This window comes from Crinia signifera, chromosome 6 (assembly GCF_055691185.1).
Source record: "Crinia signifera chromosome 6, ASM5569118v1, whole genome shotgun sequence".
Lineage (NCBI taxonomy): Eukaryota > Metazoa > Chordata > Amphibia > Anura > Myobatrachidae > Crinia > Crinia signifera.
This window is the reverse complement of record NC_139222.1, coordinates 271,801,053-271,824,275: the sequence shown is the minus strand read 5'-3', so window position 1 is coordinate 271,824,275 and position 23,223 is coordinate 271,801,053. Positions and strand designations below refer to the sequence as shown.

Sequence of the window (23,223 nt, the reverse complement as noted above, 5' to 3'; positions counted from 1 at the left end):
AAGGTTCTAAAAAGGGCTACATCAACCGTTTCGTTTTCAGAAGCTTCAGTTAATTTACTCGCTAGCCTGAGAAATCTATAGATTGATGGACACTCCCTGGTACCACGAGCGCCGAGCTTCCCCTACCTGTCTCCCTTGAGCTCTGTAACCTCCTGATCCTTATCACCCTCCGCCGCAGCATGTTTCAGAGCTTTCTGTTTCTTGCCTTTAGCCTCTGCCTTCCGGATGTTGACCAGGACCTTGTGGTAGTCCTCTGGCAGCATGCTCTTCACCAGATCAAACCTGGAAACCACAGGATATAACACATAAGGGCGCTCCACCTGCTGTGCGAACTGTGTAAATAAATGCGCTGACAATCTGAGATTTTTTTTTCATTTTCAATACAATGACACAACATAATGACTGAATAGTTGCTACGGGCAACATCAGCTCTTCTTCAAAGAGCTCTAGAATAGTTTTCAGAAATGTCCTCCATTGTGTGGACACACACACACACAACAGTAATGTCCTGAAACATAACTTTCACTGAAAGGACCAGATTTTTGATTTAGGCATTCTGGGTTAGATGTATGAAGCAGTGATAGGGTAGGAGACGGGAGCAAGAGGAGAAGTGGCCCAGGGCAACCAATCAGCACTGAAGTCACATCTATAATTTGCATACTATAAAATCATACAGAGCAGCTGATTGGTTGCCATGAGACACTCCTACCACAATTAGAACAATGCTATGGTTTACTGCAGCCGTCCTTTCCTAAATGTTTAGCCTGCGTTTCCCCTTCTCGTTAGAAGGAAAGCTTACAACAGACAGCCCTTGTGCTGACAGGTCAGTCCCATCACCTTACCCAAATTTCCTAATGAACTTGGTAAAGATGTTTCTTAGTTTCATGCGGAAATGACGCCTCATGTCCTGGCTGATGTCTCCAATGGCTTCCATCTATAAAGATTTAAAAAACAAACATCTTAAAATAAGTTACAATCCCGAGCCTTGTTCTTGGAGGTTAGAAGAAAGCATGTACATAACGTCAGTCACTCTGGTGTAAAGGTGCCCAAACACTGAGCCGAATTCGACGAATTAGGCCGTGAAATCGGCTCAGTTTGATGTCCTCCGGTCCAATGCGCGGTCACCCGCTCGGGTGCGATGCGCACAGTGTTGGACCTGCTGGCCGTCCGACCACCCGATCTGGGACCTCCTTGTGCAGTGGAGCGGGCAGCGGGGTCCAGCCAGCTGGTGGTGGTGGGCAGCAGGGTCCGTCCGAATGGCAGCTGAAGCTTGCAGTGGCATTTTGCCGGGTGGCGGGATGCGGCTGCTGAATATTTTGAAATGACTGGCCGGACGTTGATTGGCCGAGGGTCCCACATCGCTCCATCAAGACTGCATCTCACCAGGTTTTAATCTGCCACTGGACCTGTGTAACCCACGAGTGTCCTGTCCATGAACATTCCAGTTCTAAGGGGCAGTGTAATGGTTAGCATTACTGCCTCACAGCGCTGAGGTCATGGGTTCGATTCCCACCATGGCCCTAACTGTGTGGATTTTGTATATTCTCCCCGTACTTGCGTGGGTTTCCTCCGGGTACTCTGGTTTCCTCCCACAATCCAAAAATATACTGGTAGGCTAATTGGCTCCCAATAAATTAACCCTAGAATGTCTGTGTGTGTGTCGGGAATATAGATTGTAAGCTCCACTGGGGCAGGGACTGATGTGAATGTTCTAATATCCTCTGTAAAGCGCTGCGGAATATGTGTGCGCTATATAAGAAACTGTTAATAAATAATTAAGGGATAATACGTTAAGCCTAGTTATAAAGAGCCTTGCATCTACCTCCGATTCCACATGTATTTACGGAGGAAAAGGATGATTCATAAACATACAAAATTTTAATGTGCACTCGTTCTTACTAAAGGCTATAAAAAGAAAAATATAGCAAATCAGAGTGTGGATTATCTTCAAGACAAGTATTTACATCAGGTAATGGCATTTAAAAGAAAAAGTCCTTTGTGCCGCAGGAAGAGATAGGAAAGGCAGGAGACAAGTTCATGGTGTAACAAGCATAAGACGACACTAATTCAGTCTGGCTAATGGTAGTTATGCAGGAGGAGAACCTGGACTGTCAAACATTGCGCTGAAGTATAATTTGCCTGTCATGGCAACATTCACTCTGGTCACAGTGCAACAGATGTGTTCGTTATTACAGTAGCAGGTGGTAGAGCGCAAGAAGAGCATTGGAATTCTACCAATCCACTCTATATTCAGTGCTCTGTGCAGGCTGCTATCACTGTGCTATAATAAATAATGTATAAAGGCTTAATACAGAAAATCACATTTGGTGAGGCTGCTCTGATAACAAACAGAAGTCAGCAAGGACTGTACCAAATAGTTGTTTGTCGAGAGGGACTTTGGGCCTTATTCTATGTCACTCTTTCTGGCAAGTTCCTTCTTAGATGGACAAAAGCATGTGCTCTGCAGGGGGGCAGATGTATAATGTGCAGAGAGAATTAGATTTGGGTGAGTTATTTTGTTTCTGTGCAGGGATAATACTGGCTGCTTTATTTTTACACTGCAATATAGAACTCACTTTGAAGTAAAACCCCACCCAAATCTAATTCTCTCTGCACAAGTAACATCTGCCCCACCTGCAATGCACATGGTTTTGTCCATCTAAGGAGGATTTTGTCAGAAAGAGTGAACTAGAACAAGGCCCCGTATTTCATATAAGGACTGGCCCCCCTCCGCATTTACAGTTTTCTACACTGAATAGGATTGGCAATGGTTCCATGCAGCTGATGCTGGGGGGTAGGGGTGGTAGACTCCCATGGTCACACTTACCATCAACTGCAGGTGCTTGGAGAGGACTTTCAAGTCCATTACGAAGATGACGACCTTAATGAAGCCCAGAGCAGCCTTCACAACCTCCCGTGTCTTGGAACTGAGCAGGAGACAGACATTAGCCAGCAACTCCTCAATCACCTCCAGCTCCATGAGATCTGACACAAGACGGGGGGAGAAGCCAACAATTAATCTTTGTCTGCAGATAAGAACACAATGGCCACGTGCAGCAGGTGGTGGTAGTCAGTTTAGCCCAACCAACTTCGGTCCTCAACGCCGATTAACAGTCCAGGTTTTGATGATGCCCATGCTTGAGCACATTTGGCCAAATCTAAATAACTACAGTACCAATAAGTTGCCTGAGCATATTCTTAAAACCTGGACAGTTAGGGCTAAATTGAACAGCCTAAGAGTAAAGGTGCCCATACACTAGTAAGATTTATCTTCAGATCTGGCTGGTTGGAACAAAAACATGGTTATGGATGAGTGACAGTTTGGCAGTTTTCCAGCATTTCCAAGCAAATGGTCAACTGTCATTTGCTCTCATCCATAACCATGTTTTTGTTGCAACCAGCCAGATCTGAAGATAAATCTGCGTGTGTATGGCCACCTTAACATTTAGCCCTTAGCGACTGAGGAAAGGAACTCCAGCTTTACCCTACTATGCAATGGGATAACCAGCTTTGATAAAAATGGCATTTCTATTGTACCAAAATGAACTGCAATATTGTAGCTAGCAAGAAATCATAGTCACATTTCTGTAATAAGCCTTAAAAGAACATCACAGCACAGAACATGGAATGAATGACCTGACACAAACTAAGAGGCATGTACAGATACCCAGAAACCACCGTGTACTGGATGCACGCCATACCTTTGAATTCAAACAAGATCCTGGTCAGGGTAAGAACTGAGCAGCCAATCATAGTGATGGATCCAGTGAAGCCAGCATAGACAACCGCAAGATATCGCTGCATGGCATCTGCAAGAATAAAGTCCTGTATTTAATACACTGGGCTGGTATACCCCGTAGCAGAAGAAAAACATGGTGCAGAGAATTATGCTGCCCATACACTTGTGAGATAATCGTTTTCGACCACATCTGTTCGATAAATCGCATGATTGTATGCACATTGTGTACCATTTGATGCGATGTTCGGGTACGCCGGTCGAATCTCGCGCCTCATGATCTTATGTTCTGTACACACAATATTTATCGAACTGTGCGTGCGGTCGAATGCTGTTTTGTGCGCATTCGATTTTTCGAACTGCGGCATTCAATTCCTGAATATTTCAGGTCACTTCTTGGCCGCCACTCTTGCACCCACTGTGCACAGATCTGTTCTATAATCTGGTGTGTTTATTACAGCATTCGATGCAATTGCATTCGATCATCCGATCCCACCCAGTTTATTTTTTTTTAATCGCAAGGGGTATTTAATAAATCGCATGATTGTATGCGCAATTGTACACCCAAAAAAGCATTTTCAATTTGTCGAAAGGTGAGCTTCAAGGGAAATCGAACCCGATATCACGTCGAATGCAATCGCACAAGTGTATGGGCAGCATTACATTTTGGCAAGTTTTTTTGTTCTGTGCAGGGAAAACATTACACGGCAATTTAGATTTCAGTTTGAACACACCCCACCCAAATCGAACTCCCTCTGCACGTTACATCTGTTGCATATATTCCTAAGGACCATCCCACGTAACATGGTTGGACCAAGGTTACAAGGTTGGACCAAGTAAGAAAACAGAGGTGGCCAAACTGGTCCTCAAGATGGGCCATGTTTCCCAAATTACCTAGCTGGCTCACAGCTGTAGTCATTACCAACTGTCACATTTCCCAGACTCCCTAGCTGGCGCACAGCTGTAGTCATTACTAACTGTCACATTTCCCAGACTCCCTAGCTGGCGCACAGCTGTAGTCATTACTAACTGTCACATTTCCCAGACTCCCTAGCTGGCGCACAGCTGTAGTCATTACTAACTGTCACATTTCCCAGACTCCCTAGCTGGTACACAGCTGTAGTCCAGGGTTGCCGACCCTCCCTCCATGAATTCACTGGTTTACCATCATGGGGGCGGGGCTTAGGGATGTCACGCTTAAGCCCCGCCCCCTGAGCGGCTGCTGAAAACTCTCCTCTCCGGGCTTCTCCCGGAGAGGAGTATAATAAAGTCGGCAACCCTGCTGTAGTCATTACTAACTGTCACATTTCCCAGACTCCCTAGCTGGTACACAGCTGTAGTCATTACTAACTGTCACATTTCCCCAGACTCCCTAGCTGGTGCACAGCTGTAGTCATTACTAACTGTCACATTTTTAAACCTGCTGCAGTCATTCCTACTATAGATCCACAGGTTGCCTGATATGCATGAACTGTTGGTAGATCTTCGAGCCCCCTCTGGTGCACGAAACATCCTTGTTGGGGTTACCTTTCTGATCTGGGTTGAAACGCAGGAAGGCATGTCCTATATCTGCCAGCAGTGTATACGCGTTCTTCCTCGCTCCCACCGAAGCTTCTTTCGTGCAAATCACCACCTTATGCATCAAATACATAAAAACTCAGGAGATAAGGCTTACGGTCTCTAATATATCATACAAAAAGCCCTGAATCCCTCTCCGCCCCTCACATGGCTGATGCATAAAATTAATACGGTTTCCCAGAATTCTGAGTTGTGGCCTTCTATAGTATACAAAAACACAAGCAACACAATGTACTACCACTAGTGGAATGAGTGAAGGAGTGAGCGGCCTTCACGGCGTGAGGTGAAATAACGATGGGATAAATGCCTTAATAGAAAATCAAAAATATTTGCTTAAATTGCCTGGTCTAATGCTAACCCACCACCAAATATTAGGCAGGCTGAAGCCTGGTATCGCCATTCCTATCCCCCCAACCAAGAGAGCAGCCACTTGTGACCAGTGTAAACATCTGTGAGACTTAACAGGATGACCGGAGTCATGCACAGAGGATTTAAGCTCCCAGTATGGAATGCTTTATATAACCAGGCAGATGAGCAGCTCTCTATGTGAGTAAATGCTGTATAATGCAATTGTGTTACATGGTTTCTCAGAGGAGTACACGGTCACCCCTTTTCTGATAATAGGGGTATTTATAGTTAAAAACGCACTAAATTTAATATAGTGGTTCTCAAACTCTGTCATCAGGACCCCACACAGTTCCCGTTTTCCAGGTCACCCGACAGGTGCACTCACTACTCACAGACACATTTCAAAGGATCCACAGGTGGAGTTAATTATTTCACTTGATTCTGTGAGGAGACCTGCAAAACATGCAGTGTGTGGGGTCCCGAGGACCGACTTAGACCCTGTTCTTTAATAGCATGGTTCCTGAATGCAGCGATAAATGGTCTCATAAGGAATTAATAAATAGCCTGTATGAATGGGAAACCCTACCTGAGAGAGTTAGGCTTGCTGGACTCTGGGTCCCTAAGCACACAAGAAAGTGATTTTTGGGGGGAGCTTACCTCTGGAATCAGGGATGTTATGAATTCTTCATGATCAGCTGTCAGGTGTTTGACTATATGGATCAGACATTTCAGACGTGGCTGCGAAGAGACAGGTAAAGAGATCACATTCCCTGAACAGAATCTCACTAATAATCTATTAACAGGACACAGTCGTCACCTATGCAAATAACATCTCGATTTTCAAATTGTAATAAGATGCCATCAATTATTTAAATTCAAGCAGTGTCTGTCCCGAGAGATCAGTTATAAAGCTGGCCAACTCCACCACAGTCATCCCTCCTCGCCAGTCCCTGCACGCACTCACAATACCGCTGCGAGAGAGTCTCTGCTTGATGTGCCACCAGCTATTACCGTTGAAGGGAAGGATGCGACAGACAAGAGCTACACTGCGAGTTCAACGTTACTTGTATGTGAGTAATAATTTACAGACATAACCCAGTCAATGTTTATATACAGTCGCAAAATTCTTCAGAAGTATTTCCATGTTCCTTCACTCACACCATGACAAGTCAACAAATACTAAACAATGACAGTCTGACTCCTCCCATAAACGGGGGTCACCTCACCCGTTTGGCTGGGGATGAAGCGCTTTTCAGAGAGCCCACAAGGGTTCCCTGCAGCTCCTCCAAGTTTTTAGCCACAAAGTCCACACAGGAAGCCCTCTCCCCACCGAGGATCTCCTCCAGCACCCTGTACGCCTTTTTCTGCAGACTGTGGTTTTTGTCCTGGGGGAAAAATAAAAGTTGGGGACATTATATAAGAGACCATTCAACAGTAAGAAAAAATTGCTGCCAAAGGCAAGTAAAAATAAATTAGAATTAGTCACTGACCTCTAGGTACGGCCGAATGGTGTTGTAGATCTTGGTCATCGAAGGTTCGTCTGCGTAGGGCGCCATTGTCACTATGAGATCCAACACTGACAGCCTGTGTGCAGAGACACACAGTCACTTATGCCATTCACACACTCCTCCATTCTGCACAAATCATTGTGTCAGGAACAGTTGTGTGAGCAAGGTGCCCACACTCTACAGCGCTTTTGGGGACGATTTTACCACAAATCGTGGCAATCACAAACGATCATGATCCGATGCGGGGGAAGAGCAGAAGATGCAGCTTAAGATCTGTGGGACTCAAGTGTTCGGGTGAGGTGTTCAGGGGAGGTCGAGCGCATGCGGCAGTTGCGAGCTGGGGCGCTTGGGTATTTAAGCTCCCAGGCGATCACGGCTGGGGGGTGGGGACAACATGGCTTCCATGGGCCACTTCTCCTTTATTGTTGCATCATACATCTGCCCCTCGGGTCCAAAATGTGCATAGTAACAAGAGGAGACTCTTTGTACAGGATACCGGTTGATCTTAGGGTTTGTTTTAAAGGGGGCAATCTACTTGCCAGCTTCCCGCACTCCTGCCGAACTCGGACTTCACACATCCGGCACTATATCCCGTCTCCAGCTCACTATCATAAGCCCTCCTACTGTAGTAACGCTTTCCAGTGCACCTAGTATGCAGAGGCGCAGAGACTCTGCTCTATATAACATGAGAGCCATGGACGGCCGCCAACCAGCAGTGGTAACGCTGTGACAGAGAAATAAGGGTCCTTGTGCCAGGTAATGCAGATTGATATGCGATAAGGTACATCGCGGTTGACACAGGCAGCTAATCCTACAAACATGTGATGTACTAGGAAGGTTATCAACAGCAACTAGACACATGCAGTGTAGGCCAGTGAGATCAGACCAGCGAGGAAACCTTGGCAGTGAGGAGCAGGAGCCTTACCTCATGGCCTCTGAAGTCTCCGCCTCCGTCAGCTTCAAGCCGGCTTTCTCCAAGAAACCGCTGACCAACTGCAAAGGAGACAACTCGCATGAAACAGGAAGTAAAATGACACTGTTTTGTACACAGGATATCATGTTTGGTTACACAGCAGCGAAGAATATCAGTTTCCCGGCTCCAGGCGTGGATGACCGCAACCTACCCATGTGACCATTTTCATTTCTTTGTGCGTTTCATGTATCTTTCGCTTACATGACAAGCGTTTCGCTTTACTAATGTGGTTTCCCCGCAGCGCTACAATGGCCCAGGAGACAGGACAGGGTAAATGTGCTCATAACTCCTATTGTCCAAGCAAGAGGGGAGAAATGAATGCAGCGATAGAGGTCTCCGTGCTGGACGCCATGTTAAATACTACATCTTCTATTCGCAGACAGACATGTAATTATTATTAACCTTTATAAGACGCCACAAGGGATCATCAGCGCCCAGTTACAGACAACATAAACAAGTAAGCAAAACAAGAAAGCAGCGACTTACTGTACAGGTCAAGATGGTAAAGTACAAGTGAAGGGTACATAGACATTTCTGCATCAATAAACAATACTAAAATAAGTATTAGAGCGGCATAAAACCGAGGGTTTAGATGCCATCAAAGGAAGTATGGGAATGGTTTAACTGCTTCGGTGGTATGCCCGGAAAATGTCAGGGCATGCCACAATAAGTAGCACCCTTCCCATCGCTCACCTGCCCCATCAGCATTCGTACCCCAGGGGGCGCTGCTGCAAAGCACTGCCCTCCGTTGTAGCCGAGCATCCCCCTGTCAATCGTGCACGGAAGTTCGGGGCCGCTCGGGAGCACTCGTGGCGCCCGAACCCACGAAAGCTAACTAAGCAAATGGACCACTACAGAGTTTAATGAATTAAAAAAAATAATAATAATTTTACTGCAAAGGGTGCAAAATCAGTTATTTGTATGCAGGGTAAATACTGGCCTCCTGCATGTAGCTCACAAATACTAGCAAGCTTTATTCCACCCCGTACAATTAGCTAGGCCACGCCCCTTCCAGCATCTCAGTGCAGCACGGTTTCACCAATGTCCAAAATAAACCATTTTTTTGCGCTTTGCTGTCAACATTGAATCCTCTGCAGAACTTCTGTGTTACGGATTTAAAGAAAAATACCCGACAAATAATTTCGAAGTCTATTACAAACACCAATGCCCGTATATGACTGTATGAAGTTACAGTGAGCACAAAGCCGCTGCGAGGAAAAGATAAGTTGAACTATGTGTGTGCTGTAGCTGTGAAGCCTGCCAGAGAGATTAAGCGGAGGATAACACGCCTCACCTGCTGGTCTGCGATGGACAGATACGCTCGCACAGTGTCCAACACCGGTAACTTCTGGGTGGCGCTCTCTCCCGATGCAGACGGCTGGCTGTACACGTTGAACAGTATTGGGAGAAAGTTTTTGGCGAAACGGCTCACCTCAGCTTTATCAGACTCTGCACATAGAAAGATAAAAGAAGAAGCGAATCATTTCACCGCACGCGGCACTTAATCTCCCCGGATTAGAACAGCCGGGCGCCGGTATCTGTACATTCAGTGTCACTGGAAAGTTACAGAACACAGCTTGCAGCAAAGAAAAAGGTTACTTTTAAACACAACTCGCTTATTACTCCGCAATAGTTTATAATCCACTGAAGGAAGGAACATTACCCTACTTTACCTGTGACCTTTGTATCTGCCTAAGAGAAAATATGTAGAGACAAACATATAATGGTCACAAAATAAAAAAGCCACAGAGTGCGATCATGTATGGCTTGGTCCAATAATCCCCTTTGTTCCTCACAAAGCCCTCCCCGGTAATACTGGCGTGTGGATAGACCTCTGTACAACAGCTTGCAGTTTGGTATTTTAATGGCTCCGGTGTACGTTCTACTGCTCTGAATGAAACAAAATTGACACTCCAGATAATTCAATTGATGCACTAGTCATTTGTTAAATGAAAATGTTTATATCGTAAATTTGCAGAAAGGTGGCGCTATAGCACACAAATATGCAATAGGCTTATACATTTATGTGCATATTACTGGACATTACAATGTATAATACGCTTGCTCAATATGTTGCTTCAGTTAGAACACGGTGCTGTAATCGCAAAACCATATTGTCTATCAATGAGTGCAGCGAGTCTGTCCAAATATCCAGGAAATGGCGTATAAGCCTATTTAATATTATTGTGCTATGGATAACATTCAACTTTGTCCTCATTACCCATGTACAATAGGGCAACAAAATTAAGTTTTGCATCCATCCAAACGACAGTATGCAGCAATATAACACTTAATAACAGATTACAATATAATTAAAAAGACTGTACTTCATAAGACCGTCAGTGAGTGATCCTTGAGCAGAGTTAGTTGGATCTTTCAAAATACCACATGAGCGACACATACAGTGCTTCCGCTGGATATCCTCCACTGCTGGACGGGAGGTCTCTATAATCCACGGAGCCGTTTTTAACACTCAGATGTATGATCTTAAGGTATGTCTGACCCTGAAGTCGGATGAAATTTCCCTTGAAGTCCCCCTGGATCTTCCCAAGAGTTTATTCCATCCGATTTTGTATTTAGGGGTAATTTTTGCATAAGATAGATCTCATGCAATTGATTGATCAAGCCAAGATAAATCTCATATGTTATGGCAGGGCCTGGCCAACCTGTGGTTCTCCAGATGTGGTCAAACTACAAATCCCCTCATGCCTTGCCACAGTTTTGCTATAAGGGAGTGTTAAAACTGTGGCAAGGCATGCTGGGATTTGTAGTTTCACAACATCTGGAGAGCCACAGGTTGGCCTGCCCTGTTTTATGGTATACAACTGTACCATAAGATATATCTGATGGCCTGGATTAGGGCGCTAGAGAGATTGGAAACAGTCAAACTTCCTTCGATATATTGCATACGATATATCGCAAGGGCAAAAAGCACTCCTTTTTCAGATTCCGATAAATCACTGGTGCAGTACGACCAATCTAGGGGCTCCTATCCGACACTCACGGGACAGCGCATGAGATCGCATTGGAAAACACAAACAATATAAATGATATACTGGCCCGAAACATCGAAATCGGATGAAATTGTGCAAAGTTGTTTTAGTGTATGGGGACCCTTTACACTCCATAACTGTAGAGTTCCAATTGTATAGCGCCACCATTTGGCAAATTTATGAAAAACATTTTTATTTTTACCAAATTTCCAGTACATCATTTGAATTATCTGTCGTTTAAATGTACTCTCATTCGGAGAAGAACGCACTCCACAGCCCTCTGAAGTGGGTTAATTGTTTTCGCTAACCCCTTAGACACAACAAAGATTTTGTTAAGAAGCCTAAACTTTAGTAAGCAAAACAGCCTTGAGCAATACATACAGTTACATTATCTCAGAAGAAACCGTACGCAACTGATAGAGAAATAACAGTCCGGATCAGGGGCGTAGCGCCAATTTTTGCACCCCCCCCCCCCGCTGGATAATTTCGGCGCCCCCCTCCCTAAATTTAGCGCTGCCTCCCCGTTCTTACCCTGCCTCCCCCGCGCGCGTCTCTATTCCGCCGGGAGTCGGGACCGCATATCTACTAGTCTGCGTCCCAGCGCCTGGCTCCTTGAGTCAAATGTCCATTACAAAATGGCCACCTCCTTACAGCAGACCGTTTGTAAGGATGCTTGAGGAGGCCGTTGCTGCCTCCTCTAGCATCTTAAAAAACGGTCTGCTCTAAGGAGGCGGCCATTTTGTGATGGACATTTGACTCAAGGAGCCAGGATGCAGATTAGTAGATATGTGGTCCCGACGGAATACAGACGCGGCGGGGGAGGCAGGGGCACAGTAAGGAGAGGGGTGGAGGGCAGTGGCCGGTGCCAGCGGTGGCTGCCTTACGCTATCTACGCCACTGGTCCGGATCTTGATTAGGCATTCACCATCAATTACAATTCTGTGGCGGAAAAGTGGGAATAGTCCCAAACTCGGCAACAGAAAAGTTACCACTGTGTCCTGCATTCCGGATTACGGTCCTAAGGGGGTTAAGTGTTCCTACTACTGATAAACATTCCATTAACCGTACCAATAAACATAAAATTTTCTCCTCACAATAGAACATTTAATTATAAAGCAATAAGCAAACGCAGGACCCTTTGTCGTACCGGTTTCACATCCCTTGCTGATGAGGGTGCGTAACGCGTGGCACACTGTGAGCCGGAGGTCTGGCCGGTCGCTGATGACCATTCCCAAAGACCGTGCAATGCCCTTGAAAGAGTCCACTACGTCCACAGGTTTGTTGCAGAATCCCGGCAGCATGGTCCAGATCTGGGAAATAAAGGGTGAATCAATACCCCCGAAGAGCCGTTTAAGCACCAGTTGAAACATTATTATTTAAAGCAACCCTAGGAAAGAACAAGTTTTAGCATAGAGGTGGTCTGTGGGTGGAATTTTGGGGTCCAGACAGATCAACATTAAGGATTTTATGAAGAACATTTTACATTGCAGTGAACAGGACCTGGGACCTCATCGACCCAGGTTACCAGTTTCCACTGCCCCTGAAGCGGGAGCATCCTGGGTCCAAACCAGGTAATTTCCAGGGTTGGATTGCCGGGACACTCGACTCTGGATTTTTACCAGGACGCGTTTCCACTAGCAAAAAAATGATGCGTGTTCCCGCGTAAAATCCTGGGTTATTTGTGATAGTGGAAAAGAGGTATTAGAAAACGGATAGAGCATTAAAAACTCTGATATGGACCCACTTATAAAAAGGATCTGCAAGTATAAGGCCAACACCATGTATATTAACTGGCGAGATTGGGAACGGACACATTAATTGCACCCCTAGTACAAAGAGACGGCAGTGTGTAAAAGTCATGTACAACCAGGAATCTGGCCTACTGGGATAGTAACATCATCAAAACAGACACCAAAATGCCAACATTGATGAGGATGCAGATTAAAAAAATCCAAACTTAAGTATATGGGTGGGTTAGCGTTAACCTATCGGGACTCATCGGGATGCCAACATCCTGCCCACCGGTTATCCGTACGTATTACGGCAAAAATAAAAGATGTAGAATAGACATGTTGGTTCAATAAACAGTGGGGGCTCACCTGCCATTGGAGAGTCTCATAGATTTTAGCTTCAAGGTTTCTCCCGGCCTGGGCGAGTTCAACAGCTGCCAATAGTAAATATATGCATTAGAAACGGGATGCAGTGAATTTGCCCACAGTCAAAATGCAAACAGTGAAAATACAAACAGCCATTGTCGGACAGTCAAAATGCCGACACCGTCAAAAATCAACATGAGTTTTTCATAATGTGTTCTTTGAAACCAACTTGTTCTAACTTCGCGATCCAAGTCGGCATAGTGTAAGATTATAATAGTGTTCCGAGCGTATCGAGCCATGCGTAGGGACACGCAACACTTATAAAGTGTCTAGGATGACCTATGTCGACAGACACACAAAAAGTCAACCTTTTGACACGTCGACATTCTAAATGTTAGCATTTGGGCTGTGCCTGCATTACGAATGTGGGCATTTTGAACATGTCGGGATTTTGAATGTTGGGAAATCATACCGAACCCTAAAAGGTGCCCATACACTAGTAAGATTTATCTTCAGATCTGGCTGGTTGGAACAAAAACATGGTTATGGATGAGTGACAGTTTGTCAGTTTTCCAGCATTTCCAAGCAAATGGTCAACTGTCATTTGCTCTCATCCATAACCATGTTTTTGTTCCAACCAGACAGATCTGCAGATAAATCTGCGTGTGTATGGCCACCTTTAGAACTCAACAGATAGAGCTGTAAAATTCTAATTCCTGGGAGGGCCTTCATTCCTCTGCCCGTACTAAAGGGGCTTTGCTGTAACTATTATAACTACACAACACAGCATGGAGAAATAACGGGCCCGTCACATTCTCGGAATTAGCCAAGGTAAATTCACTGAACAGGGATTTATAAACATCATCACCTCGATTCTTCACGGTGGCAGCAAGCGGCAGGAAATATCTCGTGAAATAACCCAGCTCTGTGTTCTTCACATGGTCCCGGATAACGGGCACCAGCCAGCTACGTGGGAAGTCGCAGGTGTCCCTGAGGACAGAGACAGGAGTTATATACACATCAGGTCACTTCTCCAGCGACTCCATCCAGTCTTGCATCACCAGCTCATAGTCCCATAGTACCCTCATAGGGCCAGTGTCCTATCCCCAGTAGGTGCGACTTGAGTAACAGTGCATGAGGACACATCCTTACAGAACCCTAGTCCAGAGCTGCATTCCCAAAGGCACTGAAAGATTTATCCCCAGCGCACTATTAAGTACCCCAGACATAGCGGCAGATGTATTAAGCCTGGTTAAGTGATAAAATGGCGGTTGATAAGAGCTGATTGGCTGCTGCTCTAACTGTCAAGTTACGGGGTGGGATTGAAAAACCACAAGTAGGAGCTGATTGGCCGCTTCCTAATTCTATCCCACCGAGGCGCTACCCTTACACATAACTGGTAAATCAGGTAACATTGTTACTCCTTGTCCGAGTAGAACACTGGAGACTATACTCACTCTGTGCCATCGATCAGCAGGGGAATGGCTTTCAGCACCACCTCCGGTCCCATGCTCTCCACCGCGGCGCCCACCGCACTGTCCAGCTCTCTGGTGTGTGGGAAATGAGCAGAGACTCGCAGGTCAGCCAGGGTCTGCAAACACTGCAACAGACAATGCGCCGAGGCTCAGTGATCCGTACATAGGTAACACTATAAGGAGGGAGATTATCATCACCACGTTATATGGTCATACCTTCTTCATAATCGGGTGGTAAGACTTCCCAGCAACCTCGAAAAAGGTCTGTAGGATCTGCAGGACGCAGACCCAGGACGCGTGGAACTTGTACGTCAGGCCGTCTTCTACACACCTGGTGAGATAACGAAACATGTGACTAACACGGTCTCCACAGGGAAGCGGGCAACAACAGTATATTCTATTGGACATCACATTTGATGACAGTGGCACAACCATTAAGTCGGTATCTGGATTATGGCACAACCGTTACATCAATTTCTGGATTATGATTGGCTGCCTATGGACAAATTGGATGTAGAGCATACGGCTCGGCTTCAAACAAATTAACATGTCAGCTCCTCACAGCGCCCTCTACACGTCAAAGTTGGCAGTGACCCCCAGATCGAAGGACAAAGAAACTCTTTATTATAGGTGTACACACTGACATAGAAGAGTCTCCAGTTGGGGTATAAAATCGTACATGCAACTTACACCCTGAAACCAACCTTGATTTGGAACCAGCCCAGAAATACATAAAATTTTGTTAAAAAAAATCCATGTGATTTGGAGAAGCTGCAGATAATGAGACCGGGTCACTATATTACAATACTCACTTGAACATTTTAGATATGAGCCCAGCGGGTCCGGATGCTGGAGCAGAAGAGGCTGTACCAATGTCTTTAGCATGAGGGGCAATGCATTCTGTAAGGAGAGACTGGTGGATAAGCAAATACAGAGGGTGATTAATGTCATTCTGGCATCCTAGAGTTACACTATTACAGATTAGAGTAAGTTCCGGTGATTAAACGCAGCAGCAATCTGCACCCTTCGTCCGGTATTATATTTCCCCCATACTACTGAGTACACAAAATATTCCATTCTTTTTACCATCGTGTTTAAAACGATCAAACTGACATGGTTATAAGTAGTGGCGGCTCTAGCTCACACCACATGGTGCAGGGAGGAGCCTGTTAGCACATATAATACATACAAATGGAGCCGGCTCCATCTTTGGCCGGCGCTCGCCAGATGCCTTTCACTGGCGAACGCGGGCAATAGAGACTGGGACGGGCGTCCCAGGATCACGGCGGCTGGGCAGCATCTCCCTGCACGGCCCCGCTTCAGGGAGACGCTGCCCAGTTTGGGGAAGGGGGGAGTCGGGCGGCGAGGGGGACCGGTGGTGATGGCAGCAGCATGGGCCACCGCCAAGCTCCATCGCCACGGGGCGCGCCCCTGGCGGTAGCCGGCCGCTGGATGGCACTAGAATCGCCACACCCTGCAAATATGGAGCCGGTTCCATCTGGACATTCAAGGATGTAGAACGTGCTGGCTATAGATACCCGGGGATCAGTAGCGCCACGTGTCTTATATGCGCCGCTGAACCCAGAACGCCGATTTCAGCTCCACTCTCCTTCAAAGACTGCCCCAGACTCCTTTGAAACCTAGCCAATGGGAGCCAGGGGGTGTGATTAGAAGGAGAGTTATGCCGAATGCTGAGTTCCGGGTGATGCAGCAGCACATGTGATAGACAGTGCTACTGATGCATAGGGACCTGCAGCCAGCACATGTTACAAACAAAAGAGGCTGCAGCACAGTTCAAAATTCAAATAGGGGAGCCACACCTACCACCAACTGCCATTCCAAACGGACTCATTGGCAGTGGGTGTGGCTCCCCTTTTTAAATTTTGAACTGTGCTGCAGCGCCTCCTCTGGATCCGCCACTGCTTACATACATCCCTGCATAAAAGGTTAATGTGTGCTAACCAGCTCCCCCTGCACTATGTGGTGTACATAGTGCAGTGTTACAATGCTTTTCACTAACACTACTACCATGGCGACATACGCCAGACATTCAGACTGTTAGCAAGTCACACAGATCGCATTTATATAGTATACTCTAATGCACAGGTTCTGAAACTCGGTCCTCAGGACCCCACGCAGTGCATGTTTTGCAGGTCTCCTCACAGAATCACAAGTGAAATCATTAGCTCCACCTGCGGATCTTTTAAAATGTGTGCGCATGCTCGACAGCCGTGACCCTGTCCCGTTCAGCTCAACCAAGAAACCACAGGAGGGATTCCATGTCCCGTCTGCAGCGGGACGAGAGGGGCGTGGCCACGAGCTGCGGCCGGAAAGAGGTGAGCTGCAGCCGAAAGCTCGTCACTTCCCGGCAGAATGAGCCCGACTGCTTGTGAAGACTGGCTCGTTCTGCCGAGCTCCCCTGTTCAATGCCGTCGGGGAAGACAGCATTGAATAGGGCCCGGCTGCCATCTCCCCCGTCAGGAGATGTTCGCCAGTGATTGAATACCCCCCCTTAGTGTAGCTTTTTCTGGACTTTATCAATGAGCGATTTGCAAGAACATTTCGGAAATCTCTGAAAATACCAGTAGAGATTGCCTGAAAAATAGCAAGACTGCAGATTTTCCCATTCAATTCACTGGATAATGCATTTCAGTGGGCACAAAAAATGCCACAGAAATGCACTGTCAAATAGAATGAATGGGGAAAAGCTGCAACAAGTGTGAAAGTCCTGGAGAGAGTAAGGCGGTCACTGTATGCTGCCATTGTCACCGTTTGCTTGGAACTCCTACCTTCAGTGTCCGGGCAGCTGCAGACACGACCTGCGCGTGGGGGGACAGGAGACAACTGACGGACGTGGCGAAAAGTCGGGGAAGATGGCCCAGGCAGAGATCATTCTGCAACCTACATTACAACACAAGGGGCCGGCAGTTATTTGACAATGTGCACCACATCAAAACTCAAGAACAAAACAAATATTAAAGGTTGCTCAGACCTCTATAAGCTGCTAATGTGCTTTTCAGACAGTGGTCTGTATACAGAATACAATGGTACCTAATAAACTCATATCCACCATTGTATTGAAAAATATGAATAGAGATTTTATCATTTTACAATGTGCCACAACCGATTTTAATCCGTTGAAACTTAAAACCATTCTAGAAGATGGTTACGATAGAATGTGCAAGACATTAAAAAAGCATTTCATCCATGTGTCTAATGATTACTGAAAAGCTATTTTTAGACTTCTGTTTAGGGCGTATTCAATGTCAGGCGCTATTTCAGACAGGGGAAATAGCGCCTATTCAATGCTGCCGTTTCCGACACAATATAAGGCGGATTTCGACAAAACAGATCTGACCTTAAAACAAGTCGAATCTGTTTAGTCGAAATCGGCCGTGTATTGTCGAATTCCCGGCCGTATCAGACAGTCCACGGTCGTTTTTGCCGACACACCCACGTTTTCTCCACTCAACAGGCGGAACATTGAATTACGCCTGTCCAGTTGCAGGCGAGCGGACCGTAAAACGTTCTGACAGTGGGAATCCAACATTGAACACCCCCTTTAAGCTTTAAAAGCAAGGGGTCTACCCAAATGGGTGTTGCAGTACTATGGGGGTATCCTAAATCTACTCTTAAGTACACAATGCCTTCTAACCATTAAAGCCATCCTCAGAAGCAGAAAAACTCCAGAGCTACCAAGAGTTCATGTTTTCTAAATCACCAAAGTGGGGCACAGGTGCATCATTACTAACATATTATAAATGATCCACAGGTGGAGCTAATTACTTCACTTGTGATTCTGTGAGGAGACCTGGAAAACGTTAACTGTTGGTAGCGCTCAAGGACTGGAGTTGGCTACCCCTGACGTAGAACCATACGGCCAGAGGCTGGCGCTTAGCTTGCCTTCATGCTGTCAGACCCCCCCCCCCCCTTATTAATCATCCTGGTGTCAGCTGTCCTTGTATTAAAGCCAGTTGCACTTAACCCTGAATTGTACAAGAGGCCATGACTAAGCTAGCAGATTCGTTCTTAGAAGAAGACATGGCGATGTACCCCCAACATCCTGAGAATGTGTGTGTACCCCCGACCATCATGGGCAGTCCTGTGCAACAACAGCACCCTAACTCTACCCCTTTTAACACAGCCTTGAACCGGGTGGTCTCCTTCATTGGAGCTTCAATTTATGTTCACTTCCACAGCAACTTGCCATAGGGAACCTCCCAAGCAGTGTTCGCATGTCCTGCTGTTAATAAAGCTTGATGCGCAACCTGCATCTGGACTGAACTCAACACCATTGTTTTATTAATGATTTTATGGGTTGCAAGGGAAACTAGCCATGGCGGTGAGCACAATGCACTGTGCCGGCACATCCTGACTATTTGAGTAATGTAGGGCACACATCAGAACAATTATGATAGTGAGACGACCATACGATGGTCTCATGATCTGCTGGAGCACACAATCTGCTCACGATCAGATCACAATCTGAACCCAGTTGAAGGAATCAATTTGAAATTCTGACTGCAGCAGGTAGAATCTGCAAAACGACCAGCGGGGGACGCACATCGGATTGCATCTAAAACATGCCCAATTTACATACAATTGGTCGAGTTTGTATTGAAATTGGGGGAATAGAGGTCAAATCGTTCTGGTGTGTGCCCAGCATTAGTCTTGCTGTGTTTTGTTCTGTTGCAATAGTACATAGACCACACATAGGGTGTATTCAATGTGGCCGGCGAGGGGGTTAAACGGTGGGGATCGCCGAAAATAAACTTTCCTCGCCATTTAAACCCCCGCGCCGGCCGCTCACCCTATTCAACGTTCCGAGGGAATCCTCACTGTCAGAGGCTGGCGGCTCATGCAGGGAGCCCACTGCATTCAGCCGCGAGTCTTGCAGGTTTTAGCTGCCGCACGCACCGTTTCCCCCTCGCTCCAAAAACCTAGCGTTGGGGGAAAAAGCAGTTGAATACTGACCCTGCATGCTGTGACAGCGAGCAGTCAGCACCACTCGCTGTCACAGCGAGCAGAAAGCATTGAATACACCGCAACGTGTGCATTCTAAAATGTAAAAACACATAAGTTTTGGGCCTACTTACAGGATGTAGGTAACGGTCGCTAATGAAAGTGAATTAAAAAAAGGAAAAAAGAAATAGTACATCCATCTAAACACTAATAGATAATATGTGTCAGCACAAAGCGTTCAGTCCTACGTCAGATCATCCACGCCTCTATACGTAACACTACAGCAAAACTTTCCACGAAACAAAACCGTACTGAATAAAGGTCTTCCATACCGTGAGAGGTTTATATGGGCTTTCTCCATAACCGCCAACCACGCCAGCAAGGGTTGCAGATCGTTGTCGCTGGGCAGGTAGTCGTACAGAGCCTGTCATACAAAAAGGGCGATTATCAGCCATTACAGAGCACTCAATGTAGAACAGCAGAGGAACTGCAGATCAATTATACTTGGAAATTACAATGGCAATCACAGAAGAAATGGCCGACGTGAGCTTTAGAGAAGCCAAATTGCTCGGCTGAATAGATCTCAAGACAGTATCTCTGACATCTTAAGAGCAGGCAGGAAGAACGTCTGGAGCGGGGAGAAATCTGCATCACTCACCGTGATGATCTGACCATTCAGCTCGGCGGTCACTGCGTCCGTGCCGGGGCTGCTGTTGAAAAGCGCGTGGAAAACCTGCATTGCACAGGCGGTGATCAGCTGCGGAGTAGGGAGAGGGTAGACATTAGACACCATATATAATATAGATCCTTTTGTCTTTGACACGACTACTAGAAACTCAAATAATCCCCAAAATATCCCTACTGAAATGACAAGTCTAACCTAACGGGTAAATGAAGGGTTTGAGCGACTGACGCACCTTAAAACTTATATAGCGCACACATATTCCGCAGCGCTTTACGGAGCATATCTGAACATTCACATCGGTCCCAGTGGAACACACACTATATGGGACTGATTCAGGGTCGCTCGTTGCAATCAGAATTCGGCCCCAGCCCTGGTGGACAGGGTTTGCGCTCTTCTGCGCATGTGCAAACACCAGCAGCGAACGGCTTTGGCGATTGGGTCTTTCGTTTGTGGGGAGGGAGAGCCGGGGGCGTGCAGGGGGCAGCAGCAGGGAAACGCCTGTGTTTTATGGGTGTCCCCGTAAAAATGCTCGGTATTCCTCTGTAGAAGCAGATGCCCGCTTGGGTTGGGTGGCTGAGGTCACATTACGTCAGCGCCCACCATGTCTTTGGCGAACAGCGGAGGAAACAAAAGTCAGTATAGACGGACTTTCATTTGTCATGGGGGGCGGGGTTCAACCGGGTGGCATTTCTTGGCATACTGGGAAGTGCTTGTATGCTGCCAAACAAGCCAACCTGAATCAAGCCCTATATTTCCTACCACACGCACACACATTCATTTTATTGAAAATTTGTTAGGAGCCAATGAACCTACCAGTAGATTTTTGGAGTGTGAGTGGAAACCAGACTACCCGGAGGAAACCCACACAAGCATGGGGAGCATATACAAACTCCACAGTTAGGGCCATGATGGGAGTTCAACCAATGACCTCATCACTGTCCGTGCTGCAACCCCCCTCTGCCTCGGATCCTTGGTTTTTAGGTGTAATACTTTTTTTTTTTTTTATAAACAATGTACGTGTTGCTAGATATGTGTATGACATTCAATACAGTTTAGTTTAATGGGCGACTTGTGACGCTGGTTCTAGAGCGGCGACCGTAACACTCACCACGTGGCTCAAGGTCATGACTTTCAGCAGCGTCTCGCAGCAAGACTTCACCACGCTGACAGGGAAACAGGGCAGAAGGTCTTTCAGCAGGGTCAGCATGTGCAGCGTTGTGGTGGCCTCTTTGCTGCCTGCGGAAAGCACAGAGAATGGGGAGTCAATGAACAGATGATTATATACCATTGTAAATTATGTAGAACTAATTATTAAATCTAAACCTGCGTGGAGATTGTACGTTCTCTCAGATGGTCCCATAAGCACACTGGTAGGCTAACTGGCTTCTGATGGATTGTTCATATGCACAAGGCAGGGAACAGAGTGCAAGCGGCACAAATATATAATATTGGAGGACTTAGCGGTTATTAGACCATAGAGTTCCTCCTTTCTCTTTACCAGCATCGCTTACCTCCAGACTTCTCGATCTCTTGAATACAGAATTTAGCGGTGGACTGGGCCGCGGGGTGGTGAGCGGGGGCAGAATCCAAAAACATGAAGTCGCTGCCCTTTAATACAGAGCAAACCCCAAGCTGGGCCGCCTTCCGGATCTAAAGGACAAAAGCCCAGGGGACACGGTCAGGTCCAATTCAACAGAAACAAAGACAAGGAGCAGTAAGTGACGCAAAGGACGATTCTGAGGACTTCGGTCATTGGGCTTATTTTAATCTGCTCTGGAATGGTCTGACAGGAGACATCAATCACTCACTTTTGGTTTGGCGTGGACGGTGAAGCTCAATAAGCCGTGGTACACCTGCATGGTGGATGGGTAGCTCCACGCCGACAGCTCCTGCTTGCGCAGCAGTACAGCCAGACAAGATACAACCTACAACATAATCGTATTCCATTTATTACAGATGCACAATAAAAAGATATCGCACATTAGCTACAAGGTCACTACTAATGCTGGGGGGGTGGAGTCTATGTAAGGAGGAGCCTGGGCTGCTGTGAATAGGTTAACTAGTTGGTGCCCAGTCTCCTGCTGCACAGCCTATACCCACTGTCTAAGCCTGTGTCCCCTATGGATTTTAGGAGAAACACAGCATGCTACCTACTGAATGAAACACATTTACTGCACCCTGCCCTAGTATTTACAGACGAGGAGTCTATGTCGGTCACATGATCTAGCGGTGGACAGAACAGTATTACCGCGCACCCATCTCACTGCCGAGGTGCCGCCGCTGGCAGCCTGTGACGCCATGATGTCCATGAAGGCTTTTGAGGTGTCCGAGAACTTCTTAATCAGCACCGGAGCAGGGACCCTGATAGATTAAGAGTTGGGAATAAATGGCTGGAGCCCAAAAAAGACATCTCACAATTTACAGACGGTCTACAGGAGAACACCCATATACCCTTACCTTCTCATGACCAGGTTAAGCAGGTAGGTGACCGCAGCCAATGACTCTGGGGACTCAACAGCTTCCAATGTTGTCATCTATGAATCAATACACAACAGTTTCAGGAGCATGTAATTAACGTGTCCTGCTTATTAATATTATAATTTTATTTATAAGGCGCCACAAGTGTTTTGCAGCGCCGTACAAAGGAACATACAGGGAGACAAAACTTGGCATAACATTGAAAAAATAACAAAAAAACAGTACAAATAAAGAGCGCCACAGATCAGTACACATTACAGCTTAAATACAAGTAGTGAGGACTCAATCAACATACAACTAGAGGCTTGAGGCCAATGATGGAGAGGAGTATGCAGACGAAGATGGTCACTGAGTGTTGGAGTATAGGAGAGCTGTGAGTGACATGTGAAGA

At 46.4% G+C, this 23,223-nt stretch overlaps 1 protein-coding gene across 1 annotated transcript in view; it reads right to left on the bottom strand.

Annotated features, from left to right (window-relative positions):
- The window catches only part of RRP12 (ribosomal RNA processing 12 homolog), a 36,219-nt gene that overhangs the window by 7,048 nt on the left and 5,948 nt on the right, over positions 1 to 23,223 (bottom strand). The window contains exons 4-27 of the mRNA XM_083149608.1: positions 22,812 to 22,888; positions 22,610 to 22,715; positions 22,163 to 22,279; positions 21,866 to 22,004; positions 21,463 to 21,590; positions 20,328 to 20,426; positions 20,002 to 20,093; positions 17,497 to 17,608; positions 15,520 to 15,620; positions 14,924 to 15,038; positions 14,690 to 14,832; positions 14,101 to 14,222; positions 13,236 to 13,300; positions 12,284 to 12,446; positions 9,438 to 9,592; positions 8,096 to 8,163; positions 7,153 to 7,246; positions 6,889 to 7,047; positions 6,320 to 6,400; positions 5,264 to 5,369; positions 3,702 to 3,809; positions 2,828 to 2,985; positions 843 to 934; positions 127 to 282 (exon numbers count right to left, since the gene is read on the bottom strand). Coding sequence (XP_083005734.1) covers positions 127 to 282; positions 843 to 934; positions 2,828 to 2,985; positions 3,702 to 3,809; positions 5,264 to 5,369; positions 6,320 to 6,400; positions 6,889 to 7,047; positions 7,153 to 7,246; positions 8,096 to 8,163; positions 9,438 to 9,592; positions 12,284 to 12,446; positions 13,236 to 13,300; positions 14,101 to 14,222; positions 14,690 to 14,832; positions 14,924 to 15,038; positions 15,520 to 15,620; positions 17,497 to 17,608; positions 20,002 to 20,093; positions 20,328 to 20,426; positions 21,463 to 21,590; positions 21,866 to 22,004; positions 22,163 to 22,279; positions 22,610 to 22,715; positions 22,812 to 22,888 — 2,756 coding nt within the window. The remainder of the gene's footprint in view (positions 1 to 126; positions 283 to 842; positions 935 to 2,827; positions 2,986 to 3,701; positions 3,810 to 5,263; positions 5,370 to 6,319; positions 6,401 to 6,888; positions 7,048 to 7,152; positions 7,247 to 8,095; positions 8,164 to 9,437; positions 9,593 to 12,283; positions 12,447 to 13,235; positions 13,301 to 14,100; positions 14,223 to 14,689; positions 14,833 to 14,923; positions 15,039 to 15,519; positions 15,621 to 17,496; positions 17,609 to 20,001; positions 20,094 to 20,327; positions 20,427 to 21,462; positions 21,591 to 21,865; positions 22,005 to 22,162; positions 22,280 to 22,609; positions 22,716 to 22,811; positions 22,889 to 23,223) is intronic.